The sequence below is a fragment of the Mesoplodon bidens genome (assembly GCF_964165515.1).
Source record: "Mesoplodon bidens genome assembly, chromosome: 15".
NCBI lineage: Eukaryota > Metazoa > Chordata > Mammalia > Artiodactyla > Ziphiidae > Mesoplodon > Mesoplodon bidens.
This window is the reverse complement of record NC_138171.1, coordinates 49,794,370-49,809,704: the sequence shown is the minus strand read 5'-3', so window position 1 is coordinate 49,809,704 and position 15,335 is coordinate 49,794,370. Positions and strand designations below refer to the sequence as shown.

The following is a 15,335-nucleotide window of genomic DNA, read 5'->3' as shown; positions in this document are numbered from 1 at the left end:
TTCTTTCTTTTCTTTTTTAAAAAAATAAATTTATTTATTTATTTTATTTTTGGCTGCATTCGGTCTTCGTTGCTGTGCGTGGGCTTTCTCTAGTTGCAGTGAGGGGGGGGCTCCTCTTCATTGCGGTGCACGGGCTTCTCATTGTGGTGGCTTCTCTTCTTGCGGAGCACGGCCTCTAGGCACACGGGCTTCAGTAGTTGTGGCACGCGGGCTCAGTAGTTGTGGTGCACAGGCTTAGTTGCTCTGTGGCATGTGGGATCTTCCCGTACCAGGGATTGAACCCGCGTCCCCTGCATTAGCAGGCAGATTCTTAACCACTGTGCAACCAGGGAAGTCCCCAGAGGCAGTTTCTTTCCATGTGTTGAGTTCTAGCAGATTCAGGTGTTTGTCCTTCCAAGGTCCAGTCCACAGTAAAGAAAGCTCTTCTCTTCTAATTGCTCCAACCAAAGTCCTGGTTGGTTTTGACTGGATCACATGCCTAATCTAGAACCAGTCACTGCAGCCAGGCTAGGAGACAAACTGACTGACCAGGACTAGGCCATAGTATCACCTCTGGAACTCAGAATGCAGTTAGCTCCAATTGAACCACATGAAGTGAGAGAGTAGGTGGTCTGGCTCTCCAGGGAAAGTCATGAATAATGAATGGTCACTATACTAAAATTACAGGGACCCTACACTACACATCAGCCCCTAAATAAAAGCTCGTTGAAGAGATTCCTGTGTGGTTTTTTAATGCCAAAGGAGTTAATGTACTACTCCCTGGCATTGAAGAGTGAGAGGCAAACCTCTTTCAGGGTAGATTTCACAAAGGTAACATTTGACTTGAACTCCCAAATAAAAGGATGGTCGGATTTTAACAGTTGGGAATGCAGGAAGGGCGTTTCAGACGGAGGCACTGACCTGAGTAAAGGTTCAAAGGCAGAAAATGACAAGGTTTTGTCAGAAAGTTGTGAAAACAGTTGCTGGAAAAGTCTGGATCCTGATGCAGAAGAACTTAAATGACCAAACTATGTGAAGGTCATGAGTGATGAAGGGAATAAGCCAGCAGATACAGACACAAGGTATAGGTGTCTTTAATATTGGTGAAGGATACAAGAGCTTCACAGCCTAAAGATGCCTCCATAGATCAGGGGACATACTCTGTAGAAGCAGGACCTTCAGGAGGCTAACCTGGATGAGCGGCTGGGATGATTTGGAGCGGGGGGTATGTTCGGAGGAGTAGGGTGGGCGATCAGTCAGGAGGCTGGCTCCGTTATCCCCTCAGACCTTGGGGTCTTGATCATCCCTGGATAGTTCATTTCCTATCCTCCCACATTTTTATAGGCTAAATCCATTCTGCAAGGGTTCCTGGAGGATTCAGGCTATAGTGTCCAGGATCTGAAGAGCTTCCACTTAGTAGGACTTGGTGCAGCCCTGTGTGCCATGAACATCACCGAAATCTCACTTATAAAGATCTCAGAATTCAGGTAACCAAAACACTAGTGTGCAAAATAGCCAATGATTGATTGGTTCGTTCGTTCATTGATTCAGCAAGATGTTCTCTGCTTCCTCATGCTTTGCAACCTTTCTGGGCTAAAATAGGGAGTGAGATTAGCTGGATCATGTTTTTGGTGCTGAAACCTTCTGCATATCTTTTTTTGGCTGGAGAGTCTCCCAGGCTCACACTACATCCTCCCTCATAACCAGGGTGGTGGTGGCCAGAATTGGGACCCTGCTCTGCAGCACCCACGTCTTGGCAGAGTTTAAGAGGAAGGCAGAAGTTGTGTTTGGGGGGCCCACCGAGTGGTCCAGCTCTGTCCTGCAGGAGCTTGGGACCATTGCAGGTAAGAGACACCTTGAGCATGCCTTTCTCTCCCTTTCCAACCTTAAATCTGGGGACAAAAACAAACAAAATAATGAAAGAATCAGGACAGAAATAAAGATGCAGACGTAGAGAATGGACTTGAGGACACGGGGAGGGGGAAGGGTAAGCTGGGACGAAGTGAGAGACTGGCATGGACATATATACACTACCAAATGTAAAACTGATAGCTAGTGGGAAGCAGCCGCATAGCACAGGGAGATCAGCTCGGTGCTTTGTGACCACCTAGAGGGGTGGGATGGGGAGGGTGGGAGGGAGACGCAAGAGGGGGGAGATATGGGGATATATGTATATGTATAGCTGATTCACTTTGTTATACAGCAGAAACTAACACACCATTGTAAAGCAATTATACTCCAACAAAGATATTTAAAAAAATAAAGGTTAAATAATATAGTGTTGAAAAAAAAAAAGAATCCTTGACCACATGTAGTGACTATCTATAGAGTTATGGTAGAACCTAGATTTCATGACTTGAAGTTGCAAAGGGTGGGGTCTGCAAGTCTGCTTTTTAAACAAGCTCTCGGTAATTTTTGTTAGCTAAAGTGGTTTAGAATGTTATTTAATTGGCTCCAAAATAAATTTATACACAATTTGAAATTTGTGTAAAGTGAAGCTCCTTCTGGGCATACTTCTCCTTGTAGGAGACCAATCAGGGTTAACGTGACCCACATTTTTTTTCCTGAGTTGATTAAGGAATCTGATTCCCCGGTGTGATTTTCAGGGACTTTTGTAAGGAAAGATGTTTGCCTAGAACACGCAGATCCGTACATTATGCAGCACCATTAATAAAACAAATGGAGTTCTGATGGCTTGAACTAAACCCTCATGATTCCTTTTTCTCCCCAGCTGGATTAAGTAAGGAAGAGCTCCGAATGCTTGACAAGCATTTGATGCCTTATTTCCAGCCATCAGCAATCAAATGCCTTCCTGATGAGATATTCAAAGTAGGTACTCAGTTCCTCAAGGAGAATGGGAGCTTGACCCTATTTCAAATCACACAGGGAGGCAGATGGTGGGCCTTGTATTCTAGGGACCTGCAACCAGCCTTCTGCTAATAGGGCCAGAGGAGAGCTGTGTGCCAACAGCGGATGGATCACAAGAGAATTTTAGGTGTTTTTGTTTTTTAAGTATTTTTTTCTTCAATTTAAATTTATCTTTTAATTGTATCTATTTTTACGGTTTCCTTCTCTTCGTAGCCACTGGTACTGATTTTCTATTTATGATGGTATGACAGGTGCATATTCCCTTATCCAACACCCTTGGGGACATATATATATTTCAGAATTTGGAATTTTCCAGATTTTAGGAAGATCACTCTGTGAATCAACAGTATTATAACTTAATACCTTCAGCAGTGTCTGGGGAAGCACCTTGTAAGCAAATGCATTAATGTTTCTGTGAAGAAATCTGTGACAAATCACACTAATTGGAATAAATAGAGACTATAAATGGTCTCCCATCAATTGAGGTCAGATTTTGCTGGCAAGTAAGTTTGTCTTAAACTTTGGAAAAAACTTTGTTTTCTGACTTTTTTGGACTTCAGAATTGCAGATGAAGGATAACATTTCCTGTATAACATTTCCTTTTAAAATAAATTTAAGTAAAATATTTTAATTGATTTTAAGAAAAGGGTTAAGGAAGCCACAGTAGGACAGGTGACAAACAGCTATGGAAAAAATTGAGAGGGTTGAATTGGATCAACTGAGGTTAGGGAAGCAGGGTATCCAGTGAGAGGTCCTTCCTTCCTGTCCATGTACAAGATTAGGAGAGGGTTTGGTGGGGACAGTCTGCTCTGATGAGGAGTGACGCTGGTGTTCTTGCCCGCTGTGTAACTTGGAAACACATTCTGTCCATAAAAACTGGATAAGGCACACACAGGAGGCTAGACAAACTCCCATGATGCAACATCATTGGTTCAATTTAAGAAAGAGTGCGGACCTTGAACCACTTCAGCACCAAGGACAGCTCCCAGCACAGAACAGGTGTGATAGCTGTTTAGGGGAAATAAGTAAGTCATAGTCCTTAACGCCATTGAGCTTCTCCTCTGGGGGCTCTGCATGGGGTAGGCAGCTTGGTTCTTGATGCTGGCATGTTGCTGAGCACTTTCTCCTGGTCTTGTTTGGAATGCAGTCTGTAGCTTACCGACTCCAAAAATTCCTAGTGGCCACTTACATTGTGGTAGGCTCCAGGCTGGTGCACCTGGGATGCCCTGGTGAAGGGGTATAACACAGTGCCTTCAGGGGCTTGAAAAGTAACATAAGGGAGTGCAGTGGCCTGGGTAGGGACTGAAGTGAACTGGAGAGCCCTGTCTAAATCTGGGGAAGCTGCTTCTCATCTCTGGCACATTGATGCAGTGTGACAATGTGGGCCAAGTATTGCTGGGTCTTCCTTTTTTATCAGAATCCAGAAATCTCATTTTCATGTGAAATCTCCTGATAATTAAATGTTGGCAACCACTTTGAATCTATATTTTAAAACACAGTGCAATAGGCCTAGAGATTCAATCTGGCCTGTGGGTTGCAAGCAGCAACATTGGAAAAAGAGATAATTTTTATAATGCAGACTCTAATGGTAGATGTAAGGTGTAAGCCAGAAGAGCATGTCCTCTGTGTGTGTGTGTGTGTGTGTGTGTGTGTGTGCATGTGTGTGTGTGTTTGTGGTGGGGGGGGAGGTGATGCTGAATTTTGCAGGACGGGTTAGCTAGGTGGAGAGGGAGGAACAGTGTTCCAGGCAGAAGGAAGTGCTGCCTTCTGGGGGCTGCAGACACGGACCTCCATTCTCCAGGAGTGAAGTGTGCCAGCGCAGAGGACGCTGGAGAGGGGGACAGGACCCAGAGCTTGAAGCCCTCATTACCATGTTCAGGAGCTTGAGCTGTGGCCTGGAGAGGTGGCAGGGAAGGGTTCTAAGCAGGGGCATGACATGATTCCAGAGAAGCATCAACCTGGACGGGAAAGAAGAAGGTGAGGGAGAGAAGAAGATGGGGTGAAGGAGAAGAACGCCCTTTCTCAGAATCTTTGGGGCCCTTAGAAAATAAGCAGGATGACTTTAGAGGCCCCTGCCATCCCATCTCATTCCACACCTACTGGAACTAGTCACCAAACCCTCTCTAGGATGGAAGCGACTTCAGAAAACATCTTGTTCAGGGCCCTCAAAGGACTTCTGCTCTCGGCAGAATTTCCCATTTCCGGTGTCCATGGCAGACATCACTAACGGATTACTGTACTTTCCCTTCGCTGAGCCCTCACAGGGCTCAGCAGCAAGGGTTAGAATCACTTAGGAGACGAGTTACCTGTGCCATCCCACATCTAGTCCAAAAGCCCAGAGAGGCTATGAAACTTGCCCAAGGTCACACAGCTGTTATGTGACAGAGCTGGGACACAGATTCAGGTCTTTGCCTTTTAGGTGTGTGTTTTCTCCTCCACATCAGTGTTTCTCAGGTGGGGGACTTGAAGCATTGGGGGTGGGGTGGGGTGGAACCTTGCACTGCATTAAACAACACTGTCACCTTTTCACCTCTCCTTTACTACTGATTACTTGGAGGAGGAAGTCTCGATTTGGAGCTAAAATGTATTTAACACCTCTATAACACTTAAAATCCCCTCTTTTTTCTGTTTTTTAAGAGGCCTCGGGTTCAGACATCGTTGGCCAACACATATAGCTACAATTCAACAGTGTCGTTTTATTTATTATGGCATATTTTAAATGAGTACTTATTGCGAGTCATTCCAATTTTCCATTTTTGGATATTTCCATTAAATTTTTTTCATTTTAAAATAAGTTTATTTTAGTAGTGAAAGAGTGATCTGATTTTAAGTAAAAATCCTAAAGAGGAGCACAAATGGTACATGGGTACGACGAAGGTGTGCGGGTCCTGGGCGGATGGCCGAGGTTTGGGAAAGCCGCGGAGGGGCGCCTCTGAGGGCGCTAACCCCCTCTCCCCTGCAGGAGCTGTCCGCGGAGCAGATCGCCTTCTTGGGCCCGGAAAACGCCGCGGCCGTGACCCCAGCCCAGCGCCGGCAGCTCAGCATGTTGCAGCTGCAGAGCCTCCAGCGGGCGCTAGATGGCGCCAAGACACGCTCCTGGCTGGACGCGCCTCCGAGCGCCAGCCCCACCCGGACCCCCTCCTCTCTTTCTCCTCCAGGTGAGCCGGACAGACCCAGACCGGTCCCCCACTCCTAATCCCTTTCCTAGTCTCTTGGTCCGCCCTGCCAGACCTCGGGCAGCGGGAAGGTTCCTAAAATTCAGGGTGGGCTCTCTGACAGTCCTTGGAGATCCTGCATTCCCAGAAAAATCCAAAGTCCCTACCAAGCACATGTAAATGATTCTCAACTCCAGAGCACTTTAAAATCACGGGGGGAGACTTTTTAAAAATTTTTATTTATTTTTGGCTGCGTTGGGTCTTCGTTGTCGCACATGGGCTTTCTCTAGTTGCGGCGAGCGGGGCTACTTTTTGTTGAGGTGCGCTGGCTTCTCACTGCGGTGGCTTCTCTTGTTGCGGAGCACGGGCTCTAAAGCGCGGGCTTCAGTAGTTGTGGCGCTTGGGCTTATTTGCTCCAATGCCTGTGGGATCTTCCCGGACCAAGGCTCGAACCCATCTCCCCTGAATTGGCAGGCGGATTCTTAACCACTGCGCCACCAGGGAAGCACCACTGGGGAGTTTTTAAAAACTGCCAGTCCTGTGGACCCCACCCAGCCTGTGGACCCCACCCAGAACCCACTGAATCAGAATTTCTTAGGACTTAAGTCCTGTCAGTGGTTCCTTTACTCCTCCCTCCTCACCGTTCAGTATTAATTAATACATTCAATTGACGTATACTGGGCACCTGTTAATACTATGTGCCAAGCCTGCGGTAGGAGCAGGGAATACAAAGGTGAGTAAGGCAGGTAAGGCTGTCTCATAAATAAAGAAGATTTCAAATCTGCTAAGACCAGGGGAGGAAAGCAGCAGAGGGTGGTGGTGGTGACTAAGGGCTGAGCTGAGACAGAGGGCCCGGGGGTGTGGCTTTCCTTCCCGTCTTTCCTCCCTGCCTGTCTTACTCTCCCCCTCCCCTCCCTCTCCCACTTCTTTGTGACTCCTCTGTCTTTAGCGAGCACCGCCTTTGGACTGAGCTGGTGCCGGGCTCTGGGGAGGTGACTGTGAACCAGCCAGGCGTGTCCTCGGTCCTCTCTGGACTCCCAGTCCAGCGTGGGTGTGAGGGAAACTGCTGCACCCCGGCGACCATGAGGCAGTACGAGGGGTGCTGTGAGGGGGGGGACACAGGCCCCCAGGGAATGCTCGGGAGAGGCAGCTACCTAGGCTTGGGAAAGCGGGGAGCGTCCGTGGAAACCTCCAGAAGACAGTGATTCCTAAGCTGCAGACCAAGAGAAGAGAAGATGGACGCAGCCAGGTGGAGAGTGTCCCAGGTAGAGGGAAGAGTGAGTGCAAAAACCCAGAGAGTGAAGCTTGGTGCTTCGCCGTCTCCAGGTCTGCCCCAGCCTCCCTTGGGGATAGCAAACTGGGGAATTCCCAATTTCTGTAGCCACAAGTGGCCAGACATGGCACCTGCAAACCAGAGCCACGCCCTTTGACTTACTATTATCTTAAAGCCTTTTCATTGAAATATAATACGCATACATTTAAAAGTTATTTTAAAATGTTACAGTGTTTTGTGTATGTTATATAATGCACACAGTAGGCGATGCACCTGGTTTAAAATACGAAAGGTCTGAAAAGGTGTGCAGTGAGCTATCTCCCCCGTCCCCTGTTCCTTAGTTGCCCAGTTCCCCTCCCCAGAGGCAACCAGTGTCACCAGCTTGTGTATCTGTCCAGAGATACTCTATGCATATCCATAGTTTATCCCTGCACTTTTACAAAACTTGTTATACACTTTGTTCTGTGCCTTGCATTTTTCACCTGACAATATACCTCGGAGGTAGCTCCATATCCGTACCTAGGAGCCGTGCAATTGTTATTTTTCTGGCTACGGCATAACTGTAGTTAACTAGATCTCTGTAGACGACAATTCAGTTGTTTCTATTTTTATATTGTTATGAACAATGCTGCGGCGGATGACCTTATATACTTTAGCATCTGTTCAAGTATATCTGCAGGGTAAACTCTTCCAAGTGGGATTGCTGGGTCAGAGGGTTTGTGCATTTGTGATTTTGATGGATGCTCAGCCAGGCAGGAGAAGCCTAGATTCCTCCTCCTTCCTTTCACCCCACAGGCCTGAGCTGGTGCTGGCAGCTGGGTGAACCCTTCCAGTGGGCCAGGCACTTAATCTCTTGTTTCGTAAATTTGCTTCATTATCTGAATCATCTGGGAGTGATACTTAAAAATCCAAATTCCTGGGCCTGGTACCAGACTTGCTGAATCAGAATTTGCCAGGGAGGATCCCAGAATTTGCGTTTTTAGCATTCTCCCCAGGTGACTCTTATGATTAAGGCAGCTCTGGTAGTCGCTGATTCACACAATCTCAGTTAATTCGCCTTTCTGTCCCCTGCAATTTGGGGTCATTATTCCTGTTTAGGAGTTGAGCAAACCAAGGTTGGGCGAGATCTAGTGAGTGGTTCAGGGAGAGGCCCAGGGAGCTGGCGTGGTGCATCCACCCTCGGCGGGCTGCTGAGACCTCCTGTGCACTCTTGTCTTGTTTCCTTTTAGGAGCCTGGGTCTCCCAGGGTCTTGGGCTGGGCTGCCCTCTGCTGGTCCTGATGCCCAGGCTCGTGTGGTGAGTGGCATTTGCGCATTGCCCTGGGGCCCAGGCAGCTGCCCAGGGCACGTGGAGACCGAGGGCGCTGCAGACGGTGGGAGTCCCGCACCCCGACTCAGAGCCTCAGTGGGGGCAGAGAGATCCCGGGGCCTTGGAATTGAGGAGGCGCTAAAAGGAAGAATAATTGTTGAAAATGATCTCGCACGTTCTTAACCTGGCTTGTGTCCTCAGCAGGGAGGCATTCTCAGCCTCATTTCAGTCTCCCTAGTTTTCCAGCTTGCAGACAGAGAAGCTGGGGAGGGAGGGGTGTTTCCTGTCAAAGCATGAAGACCTTAGTACAAGTTACTGCCCTCCCTCCAGAGGGAGATGCCGGAGAGCAGTGGGTGCAGGCAAAGGCGCTGTTTTTGCCAGGGCCTGATACGGCTTCAATTCTGGCTTAATTTCCCCTCCTTGGAGCTGTGGGATGCATTGGATTTCTCCTTCTTGGATACTTCGCAGAGCTGAAATAAATAAATCCCGCAACAGACGCCAATATTCCTGCCTGATTGCTGGGACTAATTGATGTTTTGGTGGGCATTGCATTGCTTGGAAATTAAAACAGTTAACATGGCTCAACGTTAAATCAGTTTTAAAATACATTTTCCAGATGCCTTCCATTTCCTTGGGAGGCAGCTGAATGAATGGCTGTGGAATTATCAGTTAAACTTTCAAAATATTCCTTTCTTGATGGAGGTGGTGGCTCCTCTTGTTTTAAGTTGCTCTGGGCTTTGGGGATGGGTTGAAATAAAAGAAAAAAAAACTGTGTAAGCCAGTCACTCCTGTGATTATGGCACAGCAAAACAAACGCACCCACCGGCCCAATCCTTTTGGAGGCCGGGATGGAGTTACCTCTGGAAATTCGCAGGATGCTCTTGGCCTTTGGCTCAGGAAGGCAGAGCTCAGGAAGGGGTGCTTTGCCGCCTCCCAGGTGTTATGCCTTCTCAAATTCAGCCAACCAAGTTGTTTCGCACCACATCACTTAGGTGGCAATTTAGGCATCCTGAGTACTTCTGTGTAGCCACCAGCACGTTCTGGGCCCTTTTCCTGGTCACATCCACAGTGGACGTCTCATCTGGAGACAGGAAGAGCCTGCTTGAGTTTCCAAAAATCCCTGGTGTTCCATCAGAGGTGGGTGGGTCTTAAACAGCATCCTAGGTAGATGTTATAGAGGCTGGTGTGTTTTCAGATGTCACATGTGATTATTACAGAAAATTAAAAGACCGGGGTGTGGAGAGTGTGGCTCTGTGGGTGTTACTTGGGGTCTGATCTGGTTTTCTTTCATCCTGGCAGGGAAGTGGCAACTAGTGCTGCTTCTCTAGCACAGATCGTTTGTCTTGTTACAAACTCGAGCCCCAGTTTAGCTGGGCTGGACCAGCTGCTTGGAGAGGGACGCTGGGTGAGAATGTGTCTGCCCAGATTCCCATCAGAGGGGCCTTGGACCTCGCTCAGTATTCCCACTTTCTTCCAGCCTTGGATTATCCTGGGCAGGAACAATAACAACAATCTCGTTGGAGTTGGACTTCACACTGCCAATATCATGTAGTCTTTGCGTCTCACTTTCCCTTCTGATCATTTGTTTTTGGTTTAATTCCTGGATTGCTCCTCCCATCGTGGATGACAATAACAGCTCCTGTTTTGGAGGCTAAGTCTGCGTCTGAGGGCTTTAGCTGTGTCATTAGCTCATGTCATCGTCATCACGATCCTGCCAGGTGGATGCTGTTGGTTCCCTTTTTCCAGATGAGGGGAGAGAGCCCGAGAGAGGTAAGAAACCCTTGTCTGAGGCCTCTCAGGTAGGGAGGATTTAAATCCTGACTTTTTATCTCGCCCTGTGCTGCCTCCTGGATGGGTACTCTTGAACTTCTCTAATGAGTTAGATCAGAGAGAGCTTCTGTAGATCCCGTCCTCTCCTCCTCTGGCAGGAGGCCAACTTGCCTCACAGCACATATAATTGGTGATTGCCTCAGGCAGGAAGACAAATCCAGCTTATGCCCTGCAGGACCCCTGGGGTCTACGGTTGAAATGCTCAGTCCTCTGCACACAGGAAAGCAGCGGGTCACAGCGCAGGTGCCACTCCCGTTCACCTTTCAATGTCAGCTGTACCGTTGGATTCCCAGCCTCCACCTTCTGCAACTTCTCCCAGCTGTTTGCAGAGATCACGGACACTGGCATGCAGGTCACAGTGTGCTGGCCATGGCTCTGATCGGTCAGGACCTGTGCTGTACTGGTTATTAAAATGTTTGAATATCTCTCAGCTATATCCTTTTACAGAACCCCACCTTCAGGCTTGACGGGAGTGGGAGTCTTTCTGCAACTTCAGCCTGCCATCCAGTGGGGCTGAGAATTAAGCTATTCTCTCTAGTCCTGGAATCCAGGGCTTCAGCCACAGCTGCTGGGATGGGCTTCACTGCCAAGGAGAGGTGGCTGTGTGTGTGGGTGCGTGTGCAAATGTGTGTGTGCGTGTGTGTTTACCTGGCTTTACTGAAGAAATGCTGTCATGGAAGAGACAGTAAACAACTGAATATTAAATATTCCCTATTTATTTGTCCTTAAAATTTCTTTGCCCACCCTTGCCTCCTGAGGTCCTTTAAAACATCTATATTGCCTCCCTATAAAACATGTATATAATAAACAGTTAAGCCCGGCAGAATTCCAGACCACACAGTGTCTTAAGCAGGACGTCTACAAAGTGCATGTCTTGAAGCCTTCTAGAAGTGAGTGTCCTCTCTGCAAATCCATCCAGGATGTCCAGCAATTCTTGGGATTCTCAGCCACCACAGGAGGGTCATTTTACACTTCTCGACCTCCACTGCCCCAGGTACTGATTGTTTTAGAAAGGGACATAACTTGTCTGATCCTTGGAGACATCTGCAACCTACATTGTTTGCCTTCACTTTCATCCTGGCTTTTTATGAGCCAGATCAGATACATGCTGATGAAATCTGGAGGGAGGGGCTGTCCTTTCCCAGGAGAACTCTGGCCCTGAGGAATTCCTTCCAGTCTCTGAGACCCTCCAGAACACTCCTGTTGGATGCAGGGTGGGTGGGTGGGAGGACTAGACGACTGTTCTCAAATCTTCTGCTCACTCCCTCTGTTAGGGTGGAACATCCAAGCCTTTGCTGTGTGGCTTTGTCATGCAATTCAATAGGTAGAGTCTAATTCCCTACCTGCTAACTTTGGGCTTTGGCCGTTGAACAGACATGACACAGTCCACCAGCAGCAGTCTTACCCGTGCTTGCGTGATTTGGCTTGACCTCTTGGCAATTGCTTCCTCATGTGAGGAGACCTGTGGGTGAGGAGACATGAGGAGCAGACCTGAGCCCAACCCACAGCTTGGAGCCAAGCTGAGATCAGCAGAACCCAGGTGAGGTCAGCCAAGCCCAGGAGAGCCACAGCCAACATGAATACTCATATGCAAGAAATAAATATTTGTTAAGGGAAGCCATCGAGATTTGGGGGTTATTTGTTACTGCAGCCAAAGCTGACTTATACTCCATGTCATCAACATGCCTTCCTTGCACAGTGCTGGTCCCATGCTGGGGATAGGAAGGTGATGCACTCTATCCCTTTCTTCACATTCCCATCATTTACCATGTACCCACGCCCATTTGTGAAGCTCTTTGTCAAGTGCTGTGCTACTTGATACATTGTCATGGCCCCTAACTTCCCCTTATTTCCCATTTTCAAGATCAGGGGTCATAGAAATCAGGTCCCAGATGCTCAGGGGTCAGAGCTTATGCCCATAACATGGTTGTTCTACCTGCTCTGCCATGCAGCTTTCATATCTAATGACTTACTGAACTATTTCCCCTTGAGCACTCACTGATCCAACATCATTCCCTCCAACCTACAGCTTAGCTACACTCCCGGGTACTGTCAAGGCTCTGTAAGCTGGAGTCTCCCAGAAGAATTTTCAGGTCAAGTAATAGCACATGGCATAGGTGCATAGGCCCATCCTCAGGGGAGAATGCCCCAGTTGAAGAAGCCATCTGGCTCTTTCCCAGGTGTGTGTCATCTCCTCCATTCACACCGGAAGCTGGAAGACACTTTGAAGTGACTGAGGTCAACAAGTCTGGCCTTGAGCTACCCTCCCTTGCAGATCTCCCCCATCATCTTCATCTGCTCCTTGTCATGTCAGGCCCATTGAGACCCCACTCTCCACCATGACATCTTGGGTCAGGGAACCTGAGACTGATGGGCAGGCTGGCGGGTTCCCATTAGTGTCCAGTCAGCTCCAGGACCTCTCACACCAGGAAGGATTTGGGATTGGAGGAATGGGCATGATAACTCGCCAGCATTTAGCCCCTGTGGGCAGAAACCTTGACTGTCTTGTTCACTGCCATATTCCTCCTGTTCAGTAGTCCCCAGTAGGCTGGGTCATGGTTGGTGTTCATGTTGTTGAATATGTAAATGTTTCATTTTCCTCCTCACACCAAACTGAACTCAGTAGGACCTTTGATCAGGCAAACATTATCTTAGAAGATTTAACTTAGGGTTTTGTTTCCAGGCCCCTCCCTGTATCTCAGACATGGGGGGAGAACTTACCATCACCTCCATGCTGCTGATTCCTGATGGCATCTCCTCCTCTCCACACAGCTGGGTGAGCAGTCAGCCTAGCAGGAGCCCCTCCACGTCACCTGTAGGTGGTGTATCTGGAACCTCTTGACTTATGTCCCTGCTGAGAGCTGGGAAAGGGTCTGGATTCAGGCCTAGCTGGATCCAGGAGCTCCAACAACATCCCCAGGAGATGGCTTCCCTCTTGCTATCTTTTGACTCTGACTTTAGATTTGGCTTCTTTCCTAGGCAGGCTCTACTTTCATGGTGGCCACCATCAGCTTTAGACTCATAGCCTAATACTTTAGCATTATTGAGAGAGAGAGAGAGAACTTGGTCCTTCCTGGTCATGTCAGCAAAAGTCCCTGGATTCACTTTGATTGGGCCTGCCTGGGGCAGGTGACATCTCTGAACTGACCACTGTGGCTGGGATGGTGGAGTACACCAGTTGGCTGAGGCTAGGTTAGGAGATTACCCCAAATCCTACCCCAAATCACACTGACTGAACAAGAAAGGGCTGATTCCAGAAGAGTTCAATTACCAAACTGTGTAGACAGAATTCTAAGCTGGCCCCAAACTCCCTGGTGTGCACGGCCCGTGTAACCTCTTCCCCACAAGGGCAGGCAGAACCTGTGCATGTGAGGGGATGTCACTCCCATGACTGGGTTACTAATCAATTGACTTTGAGTTAATCAAAAGGGCAATTGTCCGGGTGTGCCTGACTTGATCAGGTGCACCCTGAAAAGGAGCCAGGACCTTCCTGATGACAGAACTGTTCAGAATGTGACAGCCTACGGGGGGGCCACATGGCAAGGACCCAGGGTGGACTTTAGGAGGAGAGGGAGGTCCCTGGCTGATGGCCAGCAAGAAAACAGAGACCTCGGCCATACAATCAGAAGGAACTGAAGTCTGCAAACAACCAGCCATCCTGGAGGAGGACCCCAGCCCCGGATGAGACCCCAGCTCCAGTGACACCATGATTTCAGCCCAGTGAAATTCTGAGCAGAGAACCCAGTTGAGCCATGCTGAGCCTTCTGACCTACAGAACTGTGAGATAATAAATGTGTGTTATTTAAGCTGCTACGTTTCTGTCCATTTGTTACGCAGCAATAGAAAACTAAGACACAGAATAAGGGGCAACAAATGCAGGGGAGGCAGTGACTGAGGTGTACACGGAGCTGAGAGCTGGGTGGCCATTTGTGGTTGAAATAGACTCGCTCTGGAATTTAAGCTTAGCCTGGAAACCTGTCCATGAGCATGAGCACCCCCTGCGGCCTCCCTCCACCCCACCAGAGTTTCCTTGGGTGGGCATCCTACTCCTTTTCTGTCTCTCCCTCTAGGATCTTTTGCTTCTTGGCAGGAGGGAGGCCTGGTATGTTTATTTATCTTTTGCATTTGTCATTTAGAGTGACTTAGCATCAGTTCCTCCTTCCTCACAATACTGTGAATTTCCTTTGGGAACATTCCCCTGGGACTTTTGCTCACGTGGATTAGGTGGGATCAATCCCACCTTCAGCTCCAGTGCTGGGCTCTGATTCACTGAAACCAGTCAGCTTCCCCTGTCTACAGTGATTGATCAGGGATGGGCCAATGAGAGCCAGGCCTGGGATTTTTATTCAACTGTTGGGCGGGGGGAAGAGTGAGAGAGAGAGACAGAGCGAGAGCGAGAGTGAGTGAGAGAGAGAGAGAGAGAGAGAGAGAGAGAGAGAGAGAGAGAACGTGCACGAGAGAGTGAGAGCAAGAGAGAAAGCTTCTCTTTCCTTCTGAACTTGAACTGTTCAGCCATCTTGAAATTGTGAGAAGTTGTATGAAGGAATGGAATTAAGAAATGGAATGAGAAGAATGGAGTTAAGGGATGATGTGAGAAAACACAGGTTCTAGTAATAGTTTTTGGAGCCTGGATCAAACCATACCTGCGAATCTGCCTGTGGATCATTCAGTTACATGAACAAAATTGGGTTGGATTTTCTGATGCTTACAACTGATTGGAATGGCTTCTCTTGCCTTCCTTTTTCTTAATTTTTGGATGTCTGCAGATTGTTTTTTATTGTGGGTGCAGCTGATCACAAAGTGTCATTTTCTCTATAACAAATAGTTTATGGATATCTTGGCTTCCCAGGGCCCCTAACAACACTGTTTTTGCCTGAATGTGGCTCAGATGCACCTGAGTGTCTGATGGGTTACAGGGACCC

The 15,335-nt window shown here is 48.2% G+C and overlaps 1 protein-coding gene across 1 annotated transcript in view; it reads left to right on the top strand.

Annotated features, from left to right (window-relative positions):
• OTOA (otoancorin) overlaps nucleotides 1-8,575 on the top strand; it is a gene marked incomplete at both ends in the record, with an annotated part of 59,889 nt that extends 51,314 nt beyond the window's left edge. Inside the window, 5 exons of the mRNA XM_081256241.1 lie at nucleotides 1,324-1,466; nucleotides 1,687-1,823; nucleotides 2,711-2,808; nucleotides 5,810-6,005; nucleotides 8,505-8,575. Of these exons, the coding sequence (XP_081112367.1) occupies nucleotides 1,324-1,466; nucleotides 1,687-1,823; nucleotides 2,711-2,808; nucleotides 5,810-6,005; nucleotides 8,505-8,575 (645 nt within the window). The remainder of the gene's footprint in view (nucleotides 1-1,323; nucleotides 1,467-1,686; nucleotides 1,824-2,710; nucleotides 2,809-5,809; nucleotides 6,006-8,504) is intronic.
• Nucleotides 8,576-15,335: the final 6,760 nt, after the last annotated feature.